This window comes from Asparagus officinalis, chromosome 5 (assembly GCF_001876935.1).
Source record: "Asparagus officinalis chromosome 5, Aspof.V1, whole genome shotgun sequence".
Classification (NCBI taxonomy): domain Eukaryota; kingdom Viridiplantae; phylum Streptophyta; class Magnoliopsida; order Asparagales; family Asparagaceae; genus Asparagus; species Asparagus officinalis.
This window is the reverse complement of record NC_033798.1, coordinates 16864486-16886938: the sequence shown is the minus strand read 5'-3', so window position 1 is coordinate 16886938 and position 22453 is coordinate 16864486. Positions and strand designations below refer to the sequence as shown.

Genomic DNA, 22453 nt, shown 5'->3' with positions numbered 1-22453 from the left:
AGGTGGGGAAAATTTTATGACCTGCTCCCCTTTGTAGCAGATAGCCTTAAGGACGTCCAGTGCGTGGGCAACCTCCGACTGGCTAGGTGATGGGAGCAAAAACTCATTCACCTGGAGGAAGTTATGTACCACTTAGAAGAGCTGGTATGCTCCGACCCATGTGACAAGGTGACGCCACTCATAATTAGAGCCCGGATTCAGAGGATGCATGAGCACAAAGTCCAAGCAAAATGCATATAAGAGCAAGAAGTTATCGTCACGGATTTGCATGAGCAGTAACATCATCTGTAGTCTAAGATGGACACCTATAATAACATTGCTAATCATACGAGGATCAGAACTGCCCAGGCTGAGGTGACTCTGAAAGACTTCCAAGGTGAGAGCATAAGAGTTCACCGCGCTGTCACAAAAGAACTGCAAACTCTCCAGGCTCTGCGTCGAGAGGACGTGGCTGCTGAAGTTGCCACCACTCTTGTTGAGCCTAAGCTTCAGAAGAAAGAGGAGGAGAAGATCCGAGCGGAACAAGCAAATGAGCTAGTCATTGTTAAGGCTAGCCTCCTTTAGTCTGCTGGATCTGATTTGAGACGCTTTTTATTTTGGTATGACTTTATTTGAATGTATTGTTATAACTTTGTTCGAATGTATTGTCTCAAAATCAGCTTATGAATGAAGTTTTGCTTTTATTATCCGATCATTGCATCTTGAATAGCTCGTGCATTTTCCTCTTGTTGACCCACATTTAGGATTTTTAGCAAACCCTCAGCTATCAACGGGTTTAATTTGCCTTTACCAATTACCATTTGAATTGGGCTAGCCATACTATTTCCCTCAGTATGATTAGTTGTTGAGAAATTTCTCTTAGACTTAATGCTAAGATTTTTTTTCTCTAACCTTAACCGTTCGAGGCGTCGGTTTAGGTAGCCTAAGTTGACTGAGTAATTAAGCCCAAGGAGTATCTCTATACTTAATGACCTAAGCCCAATTGGGTTGGGATTCATTGGCCCAAAACTCATTAAATGGTCACTTAGAAAGCCTGTTAAAATAGAAAACAATCACCAAGAATTAGAGAGTGGAAAAAAATTACAATTTTATACCATCATTAATCACGAGCGTTTAGGCCGTAATTAGGTTGGGTCGCGTTGTTAGGTGCAACGACTTAGCCCAAATTAACCGGTCACTTGCGAGAGCGACCGGGATAAAGTGTCGATAGGGCATGTCGCTTGGTAGGTCGTTGTCAACGAACAATGTCATTTGTGGGAATGACGATGTTAGGGGAACCGAATCGTTCAGGGATGTATGAGTGTGACGATTGATTGTTGCAGGAGCCATCGCATAGTAGGCTGCTACCTATCAATTGTTCTAAGAAAATATTAGAACGCTCAGAATGCATTAGCTGTTCAGGGACGTATGAGTGTGACAACTGACCGATATAGTAGCCATCGCGTGGTAGGCCACTACATGTCGTTTGTTCTAAGGATATTAGAATGCTCGAAAATGGATCAAATTGTTCAGGGATGTATGAGTGTGACGATTGATCGGACAATATTATTTGTGGGAATAACGGTATCGGCTATCAGAGGTAATCATTAATGTGATAAGAGTTGTCATGATCGGAGCGATTTTGAGAACTTACAATCTCATTGAAGAGGATTGGTAAGTTGGATTTGTCAGAGGTAGTTGTTAACATAACAGTAGGAGTGGTCCTATTGTCCTATTGGAGAGGATTGATGAGGGAGATTTAGAGGAGACTATCAGAGGTAATAGTTTACTTGATAGTTTTACAAGATCCATCGTCCAGTTGAATGCGATCGATGGAGAAATGACTATCAGAGGTGGCAGTCAACTTGATAGTCTGTCTTTGGTCTTAACTATAAGAAGTTTGACCAAGTAGGGATTTGGGACGATCCCAACTATTCAAAGTTTTAGTCGCCCATTCTGAAAGTGGACCTCTTATTCTTAGAAGGAATCGAGAGGGGATTTTGGCTCTGGTACTAACTGTAGGAATGTTTGAATGAGTGGGAGATGTAAGGAGTAGTTTAACCTCATGCACTAGTGGGAGGTTTGGGTTATCCCTAAGAATATTATGTGTAGCATTCCATAGGGACTTCCCGTCAAAGGTAGGGAACAATTTATACTCGTATACCAGTTAGAGTGTATGAGGAGCAGTTTAGACTCGTGCACTAGTTGGAGTGTATGAGGAGCAGTTAGACTTGTGCACTAGTTAGAGTGTATGAGGAAGTTGGGAGAAGACTGGGGGTAGTACTTCTTTAGGAATTTGTCGTTGATAGGTATCAGGATCTTATCGCTATTCGGTTTGACGAGGCGGTAACCTCCATTCGAATAGATCATCTATTTCATGAATGGCCCTTCCTATTTGGGTTGGAATTTGACTTTCTTCTTGGAGTTAAGTATGGGTCGCCGAACTGTGAGGACCAACTCTCCCTCCTTGAAGGATATGTGTTTGACTTTCTTGTCGAAAACCTTATAGATTCGAGCTTGGTAGAACTCGATGTGCTGTTGGGCTTTAAGTCTCCTTTCATCTAGAGCCTCAAGTTCTTTGAGTCACTGTTGATGACTTTCTTCAGTCGTCATCCTTGTTGCAAGTGTGATGCATAGAGACAGAATCTGAATCTTGAGTGGTAACACGGCTTCGTAGTCGTATACTAAAGAGTAGGGCGTGGCGTCGGTTGGTGTACGAACCGTGGTCCGATACACCCATAAGTTTTCACCGAGCTTTTCATCCCAGTCATGCTTACTATTGAAGGTCAGCTTAGTCAAGATCTTGTTGATTATCTTGTTGAAGGCCTCAGCTAATCCGTTTGTCGATGGATTGTAAGTCGTGGATGTCAGGTTCTGTATTCTAAATTTGTTACAGAATTGAGTGAAGACATGACTCACGAATTATGATCCGTTGTCATGTATTATACACCTTGGGATGCCATATCGGTAGATGACGTGATGCTTGATGAACTTGATCACATCGCTGGTTTTGACTTCTTTTAAGGGGACAGCTTCGGCCCAAAAGTAGTCGGTTATCGCAAGGATGAATCGATGACCTTTGGCCGATGGAGGAGATATCGATCCGACGATATCCATTCCACATGTCTCAAACACCCACGATGTTGTCGTCGAATGCAAGCCTTCGGGTGGTTTATGCATGTAATTGGCGTGGATTTGACACACGTGGCAACTCTTGGCGTAAGCAATAGTGTCGTTGACCATTTTGGGCCAATAGTAGCCGATTCTTCGCAAGCAGTTCCAGAGCTTGGGTTTGGGTTGGTGAACACCGCAAGTGCCATCATGGGCTTCCCGTAGGGCTTCCTGTGCTTCTGTCATTGAGAGACATTGAAGCAGCATGCCATCATACGATCTACGATACAATGCCTTTGTGGTTTCATCATAGTAGAACATTGGTGCACGTCTGTGAACAGAATCTCGCTCCCTGATGTCTTCAGGTAGTATACCGTACAAGACATAGTTGATGATCGAAAAGCATCAATCTCTTGATTCGGGTTGATTGGCCGCCTGGTGAGTTGCATTCACCTCCAGAGCATACCCCGGTTGGTAGAGTTATTGGCTTGCGACGGTGACTCATTGGCTTGTCCCTAATGGTTAGGCTAGGTTAGCTGCCAATGACGCCAATGCATCCACGTGCGTGTTCTTAGAATGGAGCACATGCTCAACGCAGAAGTTGTCAAATGATTCGGTTAATTTAATGGCCGCTTGCTGACATGGGATTAAGTCGTCATTTCTGAATTCATATTCCCCCGTCATCTATTTGACGATGAGCTGAGAGTCATCATAGGCTTTGAGGTAGGTCACCTCTAATTCCTTGGTGAAGTCGAGTCTAATGAGCAACGCGTTGAACCCAGCCACATTGTTGGTACATGGCTCAGTTAGTGAGAAAGTTTGTGGTAGTACATGGTTTTGTGGAGAAACCAAGACCACCCCTACACTTGCGACAATAGATCCGCTGGTGCCCACACGAGAGGCGCCATCGAAATATAATCGCCAGGTTTCTTCCTGTGAGGTTGCATGGGCCTCATGGGTTTCGTCCAACAGATCCTTGAAAAGGTTAGTTTTTGACTCGAGCGGGTAGCTGGCCATGAGATTGCAGATTGCTTGTCCTTTAATAGACTTCTACGGTATGAAGTGGATGTCGTATTAGGATAGCAAGAGTGCCCACCTTGTGAGGCGCCAGTTCAAGGACCAGACTGTGTCATGAAGACTCAGATGGGGTTCATCCAGGAGATGACATGAAGGGTTTGGCTGACAAAGTAGTGTCACATTTTCTGAATTGCGAACACTAGGGCCAAACATTCCTTTTCGACCATGGAGTATCACTGTTCGGCTCCTTGCAAGGTCTTACTCAGGTAGTAGATGCCTTGCTCCTGGCTGGCATCATCGTTCTGTGCAAGGAGGGCGTCAAAAGAATGCTTCATTGCTCTCACATAAATCAAGAAGGGTTTCCTAGAGATAGGGATCGCTATCACAGGTGGATTCGAGAGATTGATCTTATCAAAAGCTTGTTGGCAAGACTCATCCCATACGAAGGAAACGCCTTTCTTCATCAATTTGGAGAAGGGTTGGCACTTACCCGAAAGGTTTATGATAAATCTTCGGATGTAGGCCAAACGTCCTTGTAGTCCTCTTAATTCCTTGAGATTTCTGGGCGGTTGGAGCTCTTGGATAGCTCGCACCTTGTCGGGGTCGATGTGAACACCCTTCGTCGTGATGACGAATCCGAGGAACTTATCACTCGTCATTCCTAAGAATGACTTCGTAGGGTTCATTTTCAGCTGATGGGACTGCATGAGATCGAACATGACTCTTAGGTCTTACAGGTGATCATCTTTATCATGACTCTTCATGACTAGGTCGTCCACGTAGTATTCGACTATCTTCCGTAGATAATCTCGGAAAATGATGCTCATGGCACGTTGATAAGTGGCGCCGATGTTCTTGAGTCCAAAAGACATGACTGTATAATAGTATACCCCTATCGGAGTTCTGAATGAGGTGTGCTTCTCATCTTCAGGATACATTTTGATTTGATTGTACCCTAAAAACCCGTCCATTAAGGACATCCTTTCGAAATCACAGGTGTTGTCGATGACGACATCCGTGATGGGCAACGGGAATTCATTCTTTGGACAAGCAACATTGAGGTCCCTAAAATCAATGCAGATATGGATTTTTCTATTCTTCTTCAGGATGAGAACAATGTCATCTACCCAATCAGGATGTTGTTCCTCCCTGATGAAGCCCGAATCGATCAGCTTCTTCACTTCAGCTTCGATTGCCTCCATGATTTATGGGAGAAATCGTCTCTGTTGTTGTTTGATGGTTTTAGTGTCTGAGCCGATGCTAAGGCGGTGCATGGTGATGTGAGGATCGAGGCCGGGCATGTCCTCATAATTCTATGCGAAGACATCGATATATTCGCAGATGAGAGATATGAGGTCTTCCTTCTTCTAGGGAGGTAAGTTGTCACTGATGAATATGGGTTTAGGATTTGCCTTGTTTCCTATGTTTATCAGGAGGATTTTGTCCTTAGTGGGTGGTTCACGCTATTCGAAGTGACCAATCCACTGGGCGTTGACATGATAATCTCATGCTTCATCGTAAAGTGGGATTTGTTCATCTTCTCGGATTTTGGCGGTATCAACCATAACCATGTTAGCCGTTAAGTCTTTGAATAGGGCCTTGATGCTGACATCTGAATCCTAAGTCGAGGACGATAACGATTGATCATCTAAATGAGCATCGTCGGATATTTTGTCGAAGTTGCAGTACAACTCCGAAGAGGAGGAGGAGTAACCCAGCCAGTTTTGACTTTTTCCATAGTAGTTATCAAGCTTCCCTTTGGGGACATAGGCAGGTCGAAGAGGCATCTTCCAACCTTTGTTGTACTTCAAACCTTCTCTGCAGATGAAATCATAAACTATCCTCTCCATCATGCGTTTTACGATGGGGCTGTAACGCAAGAATTGAGGAGCAGGTTCATCTTCATCTGACTCGTCCCACAATGCACATGCAGTTTGGTCTATCCTTTCGAAAATGATTACTTGCTGAGAAACATTTCAGGCAGGTATGACAACGAAAGTTCTCGAGGACTCGATCATTTGTTGATTGGTGACAAATGACGAGTGCACATGAAAGTGCAAAGGAGAGTCATTATACAACTCTGCATTTAAACTGTTAGTCTCATCATTAGAATTTGAACAAGAAAAATAAACAAAGTTGAGATTTTTATTCAAAATAAACCCATCTGTTATATCAGTGTCGGTGACAACAAGGCTTTCATAGCTAATTACAATGGGTTCAATATCGTTAAAGACAAGACCCTTATTCCTCTCGGGCTCACTATCAGCCTCATTGCTACTGCCAGGCTCATCGACCAGAGGCTCGTCACTTGACTCGGGGTCCTGGTAGAGCAGAGAATCTGTGAAATAGTTTTCAACTCCCTTGAAGGGTTGTTTATCTGCAATCACAGTCTTTACTTGGTCACAATCGTCCATATATTTCAAGCACTGATGTAATATGGATGGGACTATCCTGTTGCTATGGATCTATGATCGACCCAACAACATATTATATAAGGGTTCCGCGTTAATGACGTAGCAGGTCATCTCAGTTCTCATGTCACCCAGTCAGCATTTGAGACGAATCTTCCTAAGTGGTTGGGTTCTGATGGCGTTAAAGCCAAAGATGGTGGTGGTTGTTGTGGACAGCCGCCTTTGAGGTATTCCCAAATGCTTGATAAGTTTTAGAGGGACGATGCTCAGTGCAGATCTTAGATCTACTTGAATACGATCCACTCAGGAGGAGCTGATGTATCCTGTGAAGTACATGGGTCGATCGTGAGACGTGCTTTTAACGAGCATGTCCTTCGGAGTGAAAGTGATACAGGGGATCTGCTATTTGGATGTATGGCAGCATTGTGGGCATCCTATTCCAACCACCTCTTCGAGAGTGGACAAGAAATGTGTGGCAAAGGCTTCTGAATCAGTCAACACCTCTCGCAGGGCTTCGCAGGTCATTTTGGACAACCGCAAGAGCTCGTACAGAGTGATCCTGACTGGAATATTCTTTAGCATGGCGAGTAGTCGAACCGAAAGGGTTGACCACATGAGCTCAGACTGTCAAGACTTGGCTGAACTATTGGTGGCAATCCCATTGGTAGCCTCACTAGACTCTCTACCGTTGAAGGGTAACTCTTGGCAAAGTCTTTCCCTGCTCGGGTGATTAATGCGTCTACCTCCTCGTTGGAATCGGTGAGGGTTTCTACCTCCACTTTGTTATCATTCAGAATTACGGAAATGACATTACAAAGCTTAGACTTGCTCTTGGATTTGTTGGAAGTCCACTGCTCATCATAGAGGAGGTCAGGATGAACCCGCATCACCTATCCCGACGATAAAGTTTGTGGCACCAAACCTTTCCCTCGTTGATTATGAGGGTCATCATTAATGATCTTCAGTTCGGCCTTGGGGATGGGCATGACTCCTGCTGGTGTATGAACCTCAGGGAGACCCGTATCAAATTGAAGGGTGATCATATTTGTAGTCACCGTCTTCTGCACCTTTTCCTTCTTTAGGACCCATGCGTCGTAAAGAGCTTATAGTTTATCCTTAAGGATATAGCATCTAGAGATGTGATGACCAATGAATCTGTGGTATGCACAGAACTGTGGATCATTGGTCTTGTTCATGTCTTCAGGTTTCATGACTTCTGACAACTTGATCCTATTACTCTTTGAGAAGAGTGTTGAAGGTAGCCACCACCTGATCTTCCGTGAAGCCGTATTGCCTTTGCGAGCGTTGTTCGAAGGTTTTGGCCTTCGGGCGCTGAGCTAACTTTGGGGATGAAGTATAATCGACAGCCATGATCTCCTTTCCCCTTAACCGAGGGCTCTGAGAGGTGTTTGGTTCTGAAGCTCTGCTCTTGGACTGAGGCTCCTCGGTTTCCAGTCACTTGATCGTGTTTTCGACTTGCTCGCCTTAGCGAACGAGTTCTTTCCACGTCCATGTTTCCACTGTGTCCGGGTTTCCACCGTGCTAATTCTAGACAAAATGTCGATTGAGAGATTATTGCGGTACATCTTGACTAAGGTGTTCAAGGAGACTTGTCCCAACACTAAAGTGACTGATCCCTAAATTTTTTTTAACAAAATTGTTGACTGACTCCATCTTTTTTTGTTTGTCAGCTAGCAGGGTGGCCATCGACACTTCTGTGTCGTCGTCGAAGAAACGGGCCAAGAAAAGCCTTTCTACGTTGGCCCATGTTGTGATGGAGCCTGGTTCTAGCTTACGAAACCATTCAAAGGTCACCCCTCTCATGGTACTAATGAACAGTCGGGTGAGAATGACATCGTTTCCCATAAGGAATCCCATCTGAGACAGGAAATAGTAGATGTGTTGTAAGGGAGAGCCTTTGCCATCAAACTAGACCAGGCTCATTGGTTTGAATTTTGTCAGGTAGGTGATCATGTCCTATTCGACTGGCTATGGTCGAACCACCCCCAGCTTGTTCATGTTTTTTCGGAGCTTCAGGGCATTGAGCTAACTCTAGAACTCATCAAATCTTTTGTCTCGGGGAGTGCTGCCCGAATACGAGTGTCTTCCTGAGGATTTGTTAGAATAATCCAAATGTAGTTTGCGATTATCAACTTTCCTAGTTGTGTGAGGAGTAAGTAACGGCTCCGAAGACTTAGTCAGCCATGTAGACTCATATTCAGGAGCACGTTACGGCGTGCGCTGATTTGGAGGAGATAGTTACGCCCCTCTACCCGCGTTCTTAGCACGTCAGCTACATGCTTAAACCTTATAAATAACCATAGATGACTATAGAGAAAGGGGTTTGGACTTTTAGACTTTTGGCAATTTATATTTCAAGAATCATCAGAAATTTGGGCTTCTGTGTGTAGATATGGAATTCGAATCTTAGTTCTAGAAGTCTAATGAACGTCAGAAGCCTTAGCAACCTTGTTCTCATTGTCAATGGGAGGCAATCTCGAGGGAAGCATCCTTTCGCCACCAAGAGCTCATGTTAAATAAAGAGGAGCTGAATTAATCTTCTCTGCATCTATAATCAAGAGAGAGTGTGAGTGATTGTAAGGGTTTCGTACTAAGTGATCGAACCTAGTTTTCTTAAAATAAGAGAATCAATCAAACATTAATTTTTTGACCCTACAGTCTTGTGCTATTAGCGTTGAAGTCAAAAATAGTAGTCTGGGTGGAGCTCAGCCGATGTAGGAGAATCCCTAAGAATTACATAACCTTGTACGGCATAATGTTGAGTGCGGAGCCCGGGTCGACCTGGACGTGGCTGATCTCAAAAGACCCAATATACCCTGTATAGTACAAAGGCTTGTCATGCTTATGCTTGATTTGTGTATCTTCTTTTGTGAATGATATGCAGGGCGGACTTTTTGCAACCTATAAGCATTGTGCACAAGAAGGTCCTTTTGTAGCTTCTGGGACTACAAGAAGTTATGTAATAAAGCTCTATGTATCTGTTAAAGCTTCAATCGAAGCTCTTCTCGTGGACTTAGACAGCTTGAGGAGCTCGTAAAGAGTGATCTTAGCATGAATGTTACCATGTTGGATCATGACATTGAAATGGAAGGGAGTACTTGACCCCTCAGCTTCTTGTTGAAGAATGTTCTTGTTATAGCAAACCTCCTTCTGCTTCTCTTTATCAGCTATCTTCTTGGGAATGGTACCCCCAGCGTCTTCAGCCTATTTTTCTGCTTCTTGAGCAGCCTCTTAGGTATGTCTTTCTTGACCTGGTACATGCTCTAAGATTTGCTTCTTGCTCGGCCGCAAGAGCAGTCCTCTCCTCCTCAGAGTCAGTGAGAGGGATCAGATGCGTATCATCTTTATTTGGAGAGAGGCTAATCATATTAGAAGATTTAGCCTTGTTTCTCTTTTTCTTTCCCGACGCACTTGTCCATTGCTGGTCATCAAGCAGATCGGGATGGACCCATATTATCACTCCTTTTAGAGTAGTAAGGGGTACTGATCCTTTATCTTTTTGACCATGTGGGTCAGTGTTTTTCAAGTGAAGCTCCCCCTTAGGGATAGGGACAGTACTATTAGGAGTTGCAACGGGTGAGAAATTCCCGAACTGGACCGATATCATGTTGGTATATACAGTCTTCTATTCCGGCTTTAATTTGAGTACTTTGACATCAATTAGGGCCTACAGGATATCCTTAAAGATATAACATATCTTTGTCGGATGCCCAAGCATTCAGTGGTAGAGGCAGTAGTTAGGATCATCCACCTTTCTCACCTTTTCAGGTTTCTTCACTTCAAGAAGATTCAACTTGTTGTTCTTCTAAAGTAGCTTGAACAAAGTGACCACGTGATCCTATTTGAAAGAGTACTACTTGGGTGCTCTTTATTGACCCAATGTCTTTCCCTGTTTAGTAGGTAGCGCTCAAGTATTAGCTTCAGTGGCTAGGGTATCTTTTCCTTTTGATCAGGAAGCATTGCCTTGACCACGTTGCGTCGGTTGCTTCTGTTTGCCTTCCTCTTTGGCTTTGATCGTGGTGACAAATTTTTCTTCAACCTGTTCACCTTAGGAGACTAGCTATTTCTAGGAATGATACTCTGCAACTCTCATTTGGGTTAGGAGGTTGGTTTGCAAATTGCGTCGACAGGTTTTCACCAAAGTAGACTGTATCATACCCGTCGGACATCGAAGAGCCATGCTTCGAAATCTCTAAACAAAGGCTTTGATGGGTTCCCATTTCTTCTGCTTGGTGGTGAGAAGAGAAGGATGGAGACTTCCGTATCATCTTCAAAGAACCTTGACAGGAAGAGTCTCTCTAGATCTATCCACTTCTGGATAGATCCTACATGTAGTTTCATGAACCATCTAAAGGCAACCCCTTTGAGGGTGCTAATGAACAACCGAGTCAGTACATCATCATTTCCTACTACATTTCTACTTTATGACTTGAAATAATAGATGTGATGGTTTGATGATCCTGTGCCGTCAAAAGCTTGCAGAGTCGGGACTTTAAATTTAGGAGGATAAGGGGTTGTATCCCATTCGGCTGGATATGGTTTAACAACTCCCTCATCTTGGAGCTCGCTTCTATTAGCAATGACATTTTGGTCGACTGAGGATTCTGCTCATTATTGGTCTCTTTTCCATCTACAGACGAAGATTCTATGTGGTGAGCTTCTTAATCAGAAGTCTCGATCACTTTTTCCTTCCCCTTTGATGACGATGATCCCACTCTTCGAAAAGATTCATGCTGAGGAGGTGAGTCTACTTTTTGGGACTTGGCCTTGTCCGCAACAATTTAGGCCATCAAGATTCGAAGTTCATTGATAGTCTCCTGCTGTGATTTGAGCATGACTTGCTTCGGGGTTTCCCACCATATAAGCATAACTCTCATATTCTACGAAAGAACTTGAGGATTGAGACTCTGTGATGGCTGAATGTTCATCTTCAGACTTAATTCCTTTATCCAACTTTTGATAGCCGACAGGGGGTATAACTCCTTTTCGAGTCTGAGTGTGTTGATAGATTCCATCATACTCACTCGGGATCTCTTTCAAGCCAAGAGACTCTTCGGAGCTAGAGATTGATGACTGCCCTCTACCAATCATATTGATAGTAACTCCAAGATATTCATCCTCTAGAGTTTTCTTCTTGAGAGAACGTCGTCGCTTATTAGGCAAAGTAACGTTTGTCAGTCGGTCGAACACTGACGGTCTTGTTATAGGTGCGCAACATTGGCATCCTGAGAGGACCGCAGAAACTAGCCGTTCACATTAGCATGAATGAGCGACTTATTGTACCGGTCTTTCTCTTGATAAGAACTCTCTCAAATACGTTGCAGGAACTCAAGAATAGTTACTCATTAAATGTGAGGTTTGAGTTGGAACCCCCTATCCATAGTTAGGCGGGATTGGATCCTAGTGAACATGGATCTTAAATCCATGTTGGTTCTTCTGAACACGACGGATCACATCACGTTTAGTATTAGAAATGCGAGGGTCGCGTTGAGGAGTAAGAACACGAAGGTCGCATTTAAGAGTGGACACGCGAGGGTCGTGTGCAACACTTTTTTGAATGTGAGGTTCGCATTTTGATTGATCAACGTAGGCCTGAAGTCCACGTTCAACGTGGACTTGAGGTCCGTGTTTTGATTGTGAAACACGCCATTGAGGATCGCGTTCAGCCTGGCTTTTGCAAGGCTCGTGCTTGGGCACATAAATGCGAGGCTCGCGTTCTAAAGTTAAAATGTGAAGCTCATGATTGTGTTGAGGATCACAAACACGAAGCTCTTGTTGGTTGGTTGATCGGCTTTCTAAGAGTTGTGCTCGTAGTAGGGATCTTCTCATTCGTCGAGCAACATTCTTCTTAGCCTGACTTAAGGCTTTTGTAGTGGCATCACCATCTATAATGATCATGTTAGTCACTATAATGGGCCTCTTGTGACCCTATACCCGTTGTTTAGGCATGTGTGTAGGGCTTCTAACTTGATTAACGAGTTCAGTTAGAGCTAAGTCTTCTCCTTCTGAAGAAGGGCTATATGAACAGTGGGATCCAAAGGAGAGACACTCCTTCGGCGAGTCAACAATAGGAGGAATCCCAGTCTCCTTGAATACTTTGAGGATCTTGCACATAGTCTTAGGGCTAAGAGATCCGGAGGAGAGAAACTCTTCATACTTGGCATGGTCGAACTCAACAGTCAAAGTTTATCAGTGGTTCCCACTAGTTTGGTGTCGAATTGCGCCACCACCTCTTCATTGGTGAAAAAGCTCTTCCCAACAGAGTCGTCATCTTTTATTTGTGAGATATATTAATATTATTCTTTCTAACTAGCTCAGGAAAAGAATGAATACAATCTCTCTTTGCAATCTATCTTTAACTAACTTAGAAAAAAGAAATTACAATCTTCTTTATCGGTTTCCCGATTTACAAAAGAGAGAAGAAATCAATGAAGATCATTCCTTTTGTTTAAAATTGGGTTCTTCTTGGTGACGATGAGAGCTTAAATCTTGTATCTCGTTAACGATCCAAGCACTTCGCTTCGTAGAACGTTGTCTCTTCCTCTTGACTTTTACGCTGGGAAGAACTTGCAAGGCAAGTTTAGAACTCTAAACGAGTTTAAGAACTCTACGAAAGAGTTAATTTCAGAAGAAAATTAATCCCTTTTTAGCTAAAATAAGCCAAATAGCCAATCTCAAAGTTCTTCAACCGAAAATGGTTCAAAAGTCAAGGCAAATGATCTCCAAAACTCTAACAAAAGCCTTAACCAAGCTAACCCTATTTTAGTTGCAAACCCAGCTATTTATAGCGTTTAAGGGGTATAATTGACCCCTTAATTCACTCCGTAATGGGGGCTTAATGACCCATTATGTGTAAAATGGTTTTGAAACCGTTCAAATCGTGTTTGAAGCATTCAAATATGAGGTTCGCGTTTGGGAGTGAGCCTCGCATTTAGCCTATGAAACGCGGAGGTGATCCTCGCGTTTTAGTTCTTGAAACGCGAAGGTGAGCCTTGTGTTTAGAGTTTGGAATGCGGAGTTGAGCCCCGGGTTTGGAGTTTGGAACGCGGAGGTGAGCCTCACGTTTGGAGTTTGGAACGCGGAGGTGAGACCTGCGTTTGGAGTATGAAACGCGGAGGTGAGACCCACGTTTGGAGTTTGAAACGCAAGGGTGGACCCTCGCGTTTGGCCTTGAAGAGATTATCAATTGTAATCTCTTTCTTTGAGTGTTGCAAGGATCGTCATCTTATAATCCTTGCATTTGGCTCTTTAAAATGTGAGAGTCATCAATTTGTAACTCTCGTATGCTGTTGTGAAAGTCGTCAGATTGTTGATGTGAAAGTCGTCAAATTATAACTTCCATCGTTAGTGCTTTGCGGGGATCAGCTATCTGCAGTAATTTTTAGACAGCCTACAATAAGTATACTAGGAATTTACAAATTTGATTGCACATGCTTATATGATATATGTATATGGTTATGCATGCATGATGAATAATAAGTATGTTTATGTTCAGTATGTTAGTGTTTTGAGTTTTGAACTACCGTGTGCCAAATAATGAATTCAGAGATATGTTCCCATGAGAAACATAACTAGTAGGAAAGATTTGACATGAGTTGAGTGTCGTTCTTAGATTTGTATTTGCTAAATCATGTATATCTTTCTGTATTCATCTTCAATTATTGATATTGTCTCTATTTTTGAATCATTGATGAATATTGCTTTAAGCCTTCTTTTATTTGATCTTATTTGTGTAGCGAATTACCTTTTTTTATATTCTGTCCTTTGGATCATGTCCTTTGGTGATACTTGCTACTATCCACTCTTACGGATTTGTTTTTGTTATTTATCCATTTTTCTTATCTTTTTCGCATGTGGCCTGTATATTCCAGAGTATAGAGCTTGTTGAATCGGGAACAATGGATATTCAGGTATATGTTGATTTTGGAAATTAATTTCAATTTTTTTGGATATTATCTCACAAGACCTGAAGTATATAATATTTTCTGCAAATTCATATTTTGTAAAAAAATAGCATGCAAATTAGAGGCTTGAGTATATTATTTAGATTCGACATCGTCCAAGTGATGTTCTGCTGGTCTAGTTATATACCATTTATGTCTTGGTGTGACACAAGAGTTGTCATAACTAGAATGATTTGGTTGCAAGGGCTATTTGCTTTGCCATAACTCCACACACAAAAAAAAAAAATTGTTCAGATAGTAGTCCCTCAAACCTTAATAGTTTGAAATTAGTCTCCTAAATCCTCATATTTTTTACCTGAGTCCCTCAAAATCTTCAAAGTGTAATGGAATTAGTCTTCATAGTTTGCACCAAGTTAAAAGCCTAGGGACTTACTTAAAAGTGCTTAAAATATTTAAGAGACTATTTCTGAATATGAAGATTTGGGGGATTAATTTCAATACACTTGAAGGTTAGGGGGACTATTGCAAAATATGAAGATTTGGAAGGCTTATCTCAAAATATGAAAGACGTGGGGGACTAATGTCGAAAAGGCCCAAAATAAAACCCAGACCGCCGCGTGCCCTAATACTCATCTGGCCCCTTCTTCTTCTTCGTCATCCCCCCTTCTTCTTTACAAACAGAAGATTAAAGATAACAAGGAATCGATTAGGGTTAGGGTTTTGTTTTGTCGATTAGATCGTCGAGTTGTTCGTCTTTCCTCGGGCTAGGGCTTTTGGATGGCTGGATTGAAGCAAGCCAAGAGGGTTTCGTGGCCAACCGATGGGAATCTGTGTAAGGTAAAAAAAAATAAAAAAAATAAAAAAAATAAACAATACAAAAATAAATCTGATACCATGCTGCAAAGTTTTGATTTTTAAGGAATCTGCTGATCTAATTCTTTCCTTTTTCGCCCTTTTCTGATTCGATTCAGCCCCCTCCTCCGGTGGATCTTAATTTATTAGCCAGTGGTCTCTCTGTTTGTTTTCCACTTTAATTCGTCGATGTGATCTACTTCATCTCATTGTTGTGACATTTCCCATTGGAAAGCACAAGAATTTACTACAAATAATCATAATCCAACTGCGAAGGAAGGGAAAGCTGAACAACAACAGCAACAACAACCCATCATATGCATGCTGATCGCTTAAGCTTATGATAATGGGTCTTAGGCTAATAATGTATATTAAACAAGCTAAAAATTTGACATCGTCGTATTAATAAAGCTTGAACAAAGGACCTGCTAAACATTGGTACTATGCTTAAACTAATAATATGTATTTGACATTAGAGGGTGAGGGTTAGGGTTGGGGTTAGGCGAGGGTTAGGGTTAGGGTTTGGGTTAGGATTAGGATTAGACGAGGGTTAGGTGAGGGTGGGGGTGATGGTGAGGGTTCGGGTAAGGTTAGGGTTAGGTGAGGGTGGGGGTGAGTGTTAGGGTTAGGTGATCGAGGGTGGGGTGAGGGTGAGGGGTGACTGATCTAATTCTTTCCTTTTTCGCCCTTTTCTGATTCGATTCAGCCCCCTCCTCCGGTGGATCTTAATTTATTAGCCAGTGGTCTCTCTGTTTGTTTTCCACTTTAATTCGTCGATGTGATCTACTTCATCTCATTGTTGTGACATTTCCCATTGGAAAGCACAAGAATTTACTACAAATAATCATAATCCAACTGCGAAGGAAGGGAAAGCTGAACAACAACAGCAACAACAACCCATCATATGCATGCTGATCGCTTAAGCTTATGATAATGGGTCTTAGGCTAATAATGTATATTAAACAAGCTAAAAATTTGACATCGTCGTATTAATAAAGCTTGAACAAAGGACCTGCTAAACATTGGTACTATGCTTAAACTAATAATATGTATTTGACATTACATGATTTTTCTAGATATTCTGCAAGATTACATTTTTTTTCGGCAGTAGTTGAAGCGCATAAAGCTCGTTCCATCCTCTTTGACACTCATCTAAATGGATGTAAGAAAATCCTCAAATGGAGCAGCTTATTGGTTCATGTTTAAGAATGTTTTACAAAAGGATACACCAAGTTGATTCATATAAGTCGTATTACTGTTTAACCTATGGTTATGCACTTATAACCCATGAAACAACAGCTGCAGTAAGAACTTGTTGGACCTTAAAAGTTCTCAAAACTGATGCATAGCAAGGACGAAATGGATTCTGAATAATGAGCCTACTGCATTCGGGGTACACTATAATTGAAACATAGCATATATGATATCTTTAAAATTAATTCATAATTTTTGCTTAACATATAAATATGTGAAGTATTGATCAAAATGTAAGTGTAGCATTTCATAACTTGGTGACTTGCAGACAGGATAAACAGAACATACCAACCTACTACATCCAGTGAACTAAAAAAATTATAATGCGGTGTATATACATTCATAATTCATAATGCCACTTATAATATTAAAAAGACTTATAAATAAAACTTGTTTAATAGTGAGAAATCAAATAGATGTGAGATGCAAGGCTTTCATAGCCTGGTGAATTGTTGGAAAGTCATGTCAACCTACTGCATCTGGACTTCAAGATTACTGTGTGGTGTAGTATTTGGTGGTTGTGCAAAAAGTACGTCTAAACTTTCTCATGATAAAATATAATACAGGATGTGAGTGTCGTAATATTCAATAGGCTTTATATAAGGTGGACAAGCCAATAATGTTTGAAGTTGCATATGTTGAAACAGGTTTTATTTGCCTCAATATATATATATATATATATATATGCCACTGGAGAAAGGAAATGATATTATATATTTAAAAATATAACCTCATTGATGTGCTTCATCAGGAAGAAACCGAGGGCTCTGTTACTAAGATAACGCAAATGTAATGCTGAATCTGCTACAAGCTTTCAGATTCTAGTAAAAATGCAAGAGTCTTTTGTTGGATTGACTGCTAATGACATATTTGTTTGACAACAAGTTAAAACATTTGGCTTGCTGATCATTATCCTGCAGCCTTCAGCTTACAGTTCAAACAAAATATAATAACTATAAATCTATAATGCTTTAAATGAAATCTCATTATACTTATTTGGGTTAATTGCGAACAAATGCTCTATAGTATCATCCAATTGCCAATAGACGTCTTGGAGGTCTATTTGTTGCAAATACACCCCCAGACTGAATTTTTTACGCTTAAATCATTAAAAAATTTCCAAGAGTGTGGATGGGCCCCCTATAATTCTATTGGTGAGCATATACACCCAATTGCTTTTTTTTTTACTTTCAAAAGAGTAAAGAAAGTTAACTAATGGGGAATATTTGCACTTGATCCAATACTACAAGGGGTCTATTCGTAACAAATAGAACTTCAGGGTGTCTATTCACAACAAATAGACCTACAGAGGGTCTATTGGCAATTGTGTGATACTATAGGGAGTTTGTTTGCAATTGACCCTACTTATTTATCTAAGGTGCATATAATACTATAAAAATAGTCCCTTTGAGGATGTTTTTTTGTTTTAGGAGTGTATTAGGTATGCATTAGAAGGCAGTTATAGGCCAAATAACATGTTGGGAAGTTGTATACGTCTAATGGCTGCATTTTGGGAGTACATAAAGTACTTGATTGAACAAGAAGAATATGGATTTTCTAATGCCATTAAAGGAAATAAGTAAACAAGAGAGCCTGCTTGAAATAATTTTTTTCTTCAGCACATGATATTGAGGTAGGTACCTTTGCAACAATTAAATGGTGAAAAATCAATCTAAATTAATGATTGCATGCCTATGCCTTTGGATTCTTTTGACCATGGGATTCTAAAGTCTCAACTTCATCCAATTTTACATGAATTTTAGGTGTTTTGCATAAACTCCTCTAAACTTTTTAAATTAGATAAAAAACCCTTAGGTACCATGATTGAAGAGTTTAAGCTATCATGTACATGTGACATCTTTTGGATAATTTTAGCTGTATCCAATACTCTATATTTTATAAATTTTTCGTGTCCCGCACCTGTATCGGCAACTGCATAGTACCTGTGCAACATAAGCTTCACAAAATTATCCTCACCTTTTCGGGTTTTTCACGAAACCCTCCTAAACTTTGGGGGGTGTTTTTTTTTGTTTTGGGGGTGACTTTTGCATGAAAACCTCTATACTTGTCGCGACAATAATAATTGTCGGAACCCACTCTACTCCGCCATCATTTGCCTAAACTCCCCTACCAAATCCCTTCTCTCTACCAAATCTTTTCAACATCACCTATCTCCTATGTAAAATCTCCATCTCCTTCCTCTCCCTCATCCTCACCTTCTCTTTTTCTTTGTCACTGGAGTCCTCTCTACCCAGCTCACCCTCCTCCATTCCTTCCTAATCAACACCCCCTCCCTTCCCAGTAGGGGTGGTAAATGATCGAATCGAACCGAATACTATCGTGTTCATATTTGTATTTGTTTAATACTAGTATGTCATACGTGCGTTGCACGTGATGCATGATACAATTATAGATTAACATATGTTATTAAATTAGTTTTTAATGTTAAATTTATATTTTAAACAATAAGTATTAGGGGATTATCTCAAAACAGCGAAACTTTAGGGGTCCACTCTAATATAGTATCAACTTAGGTTTCCTATAATGAAAATAACTACCAAAGAGTATCATTGTGGTCCAGAATCTGTAGTTTTAAGTAGTGGTTCGCTTTAAATTATAAATATAAGGATATTTCAACGTTATCTAATTTCTTGTTAAATTGAGTGCACATCATTTTTATTTAACCATCAATATCTTGTAATTAAACTTTCCTATTGACTCTTCATCTCTTCAAATAATTTGATTATCCATCCTCATATATTTTTTCTAGAAGTTACTCTTTAGTGCTCATTCTCTCCTTTCATGGGAGTCCACATCAAAATAGTTAGCTACTACATTAGCACACGGTACATAATTTGTACAACATTAAGCACAATTCTATGGTATAATTACAAGCAAGTTCTCCATTCTTCTAAACAAAGAACATGAAGAAATTATTGGTCAAACATTCCTCATATTTAACTTCGTCAAGATGAAAATTGTGTCTTTCTTTATGCATAAAGAGGCATTTTCATAATATAATCTTGGTTAGTTACTCAAAAATATTATCTTTCATCATATTATTACATACACATAACTATATTATGGAGCTGAATAATAATTATGTAAAACAAAATTAAGAATAAGTGCTTAACCCAAAATACAATTTCATGGGAGCCCAAAAGTCCTCACAAGATAACTAACATGATAATTAGTGCTTAACCAAAAACATAATTTCAAGGGAACCTAATAGTCATTGGAACCACATAAACTTGAATACTTACAGTTACTGAGAATTACTAAAATTGAGAGGGTATAAAAGGAAATCAAAAGTTTTAACATAGCAATCATCTTTTATAGTAGTATAGATTATCGAATTTGAATGCAAGCTGTAATATTCACATATGGAGTTTTTCGAATTCGAACTCAAATACTTGGTATTTGATAAATATTCATGAATATTCACGAATACTTATTGAATCCAAGTATGTTTGTTCTGCTAAAGAATTTGATTTTCAAATAGTATTTAAATTCATAAATAAAAATTATTTCTTTATAATATATGATGTGTGTGTGTATAAATTAAAATTTTCAAAGAAAACAGATTTAATATTATTTAAGTCTTAAAAATCAGTACATAAAACTTAAGTAGAAATGATAAGTGGGTTGAAAGTATGACATCATATGTGCAATAATACAAATAATAAGTGATTAAATTTTAAATGAATATTTGATAGGCAAACGAATCAAATATACACATGGTTAAATTCTATTAGTTAGTAAACTCGAATACTAAAAAATATTTGTTTAAGGGTACATGAACTACCGAGTCAAATATGACCGAATAGTTACTCAAACAATTATCAAACTATTTGTTAATTATTTGGTTCATTTCCACCCCTACCTCCAACCACCCATCCATTTTTCTTTACAAAATCGCCTCCTTCCTCTCCCTCATCTCTCTTTTTCTTACGTTGCCGGAATCCCCGCTAATCCTCCATCATCCACCTCCTTCCTGACCTTGTCCTCCTACTTCTCACCAATTTCCAGCGCAATGATAGTAATTAGTGTAGTTTAGAACTTTTGCCCTTTGTATTGACACTGTTATGATAATTCTAGCTGTTTAGGGGGTTTTCTTTAATTTTGAAAGTTCAGGGAGATTTCCTCTAATTTATAAACATTAGAGAGGGTTTTGAAAATTACTCGTCACAAAAGATTAAGTTTAGAAGAGTTATATTAGGTCTTATAGTTGCATTCTTGAAGTGTTTTCTTTTCATTACATGACATGAAGGTAGGCTATTGTAATTTATATGCACAATTGAAAGATGAAAATTCAATAGTTATTAATGATTGTGTGCCTATAATTTCCTATAAAGTCTTCCGGCCTAGGTATAGTAAAGTCTCGATTTCATCCAGTTTTGCTTGTTGCTGACTTAATACACAGATTTGAACTGCCAGGACCAAATTTTTTTTTACAGGCTAAATATGATTTTTATAAACAGATTTTGATTAAATCTTATGTCAGGATATTCCTGTGGGCTTTCCCTGCCTATTACGGTTTCTAACTAACAATACGAAATTTTTCTGGCCGTGAACTTTAAATATAATCAAACCATGCAGTCAGTGTATTAAGATCTATTGTACACCAGTAATGTAGTGAATCCCCCCTCTCCCCTAATGCAGAGAAAATGTAGTATTTGAATCAATTAAAGCTGCAATTACTTCTAAACGACTATAAATCTTCATATCCCTCATGAGACCTGCTACCCCTCGACATTTTCTTGTTTGGTTTGAAGTTTTTGCTTGGGGATAATATTTATTTCATGCCTAATTTTCTTTGTTCCTATTGGTACCGCCCACAATTAACATAATTAAAAAAGTAAATATAATCATAATGAAAAGAAGTAAATTTATTATAATTTGTAAAGACAGCCGATCAAAGTCAAGATTATATAATTATATATATATATATTATATATATATAATATATATATATATATATATATATATATATAATATATATATTATAATGGAAAATGAATCTAAGCTGACATCCTAGGCTCCCACCTAAGACGGCGGTCTAGAATCACATCATTTTCTTTTTTTTTGCGATCCGTTCCGTTGAACTTGATTCTAACCTTTAAACCCAAACACACATTTTGGGTACCCGTTGTGTTTTGACCATTCGTTGAGCCGTGCAAAAAGTTCTATTCATTCGATAACCGTTAAAATTGCGCGAGTGATAAAGGTCAAAACACGACGGTGTTATCCCAAAATTGGTGTGTTTGGTTTAAGACGTGTAGATCAAGTTCAACGGAATAGATCGTAAAACTTTAGGAAATGATGTGATTCTTAGGCGCTGTCCTTAGGTGGAGCCTTGGGTGTCACCTTAGATTCACTTTTCCCATATATATATATATATAATATATTATAATATATATAATATATATATAGAGAGAAGAGAGAAGAGAGAGCGAGCTTTTTAGCTTAATGCACCAGTTGTTTTGGGCTTTAAATTAACGGTGTCTATTTGATCTCCATGTAACTTATTCTTTCTTGATATATACACTTTGATATATTGATTTCTTCTTTTTGAGAGAGAAGAGAGCGCAGAGAGGGGGTGCGGGGGGGCTTAAATTACGTTATCTATTTAATTTCGTGCAGAACTTATTCTTTCATGATTTATACACAAGGTTTTGGATGGTAGATGCATTACTTAGGTAGACTACCCCGTTTCCACTCCTAATAGGTTCTGAAAAGCGGAGGTAGTTCATAGATCTCAAGCTGAATCAGGGATATGACCATTTTTTTCCCTTGGACTTGATAAATGTCAATTCAAATTTCAAAGTAATGGTAACAGGCTGCCGTTAAGATACTGGTAAATCTCCATAGCTAGCTATTTATTATGTTGACAGTGGCAGCCGG

At 39.8% G+C, this 22453-nt stretch overlaps 1 protein-coding gene across 1 annotated transcript in view; it reads left to right on the top strand.

Moving 5' to 3' along the window:
* The window catches only part of LOC109843025 (zinc finger CCCH domain-containing protein 30), a 20945-nt gene continuing 13563 nt past the window's right edge, over window positions 15072-22453 (top strand). The window contains exon 1 of the mRNA XM_020411958.1: window positions 15072-15280. Coding sequence (XP_020267547.1) covers window positions 15221-15280 — 60 coding nt within the window. The 5' untranslated portion in view covers window positions 15072-15220. The remainder of the gene's footprint in view (window positions 15281-22453) is intronic.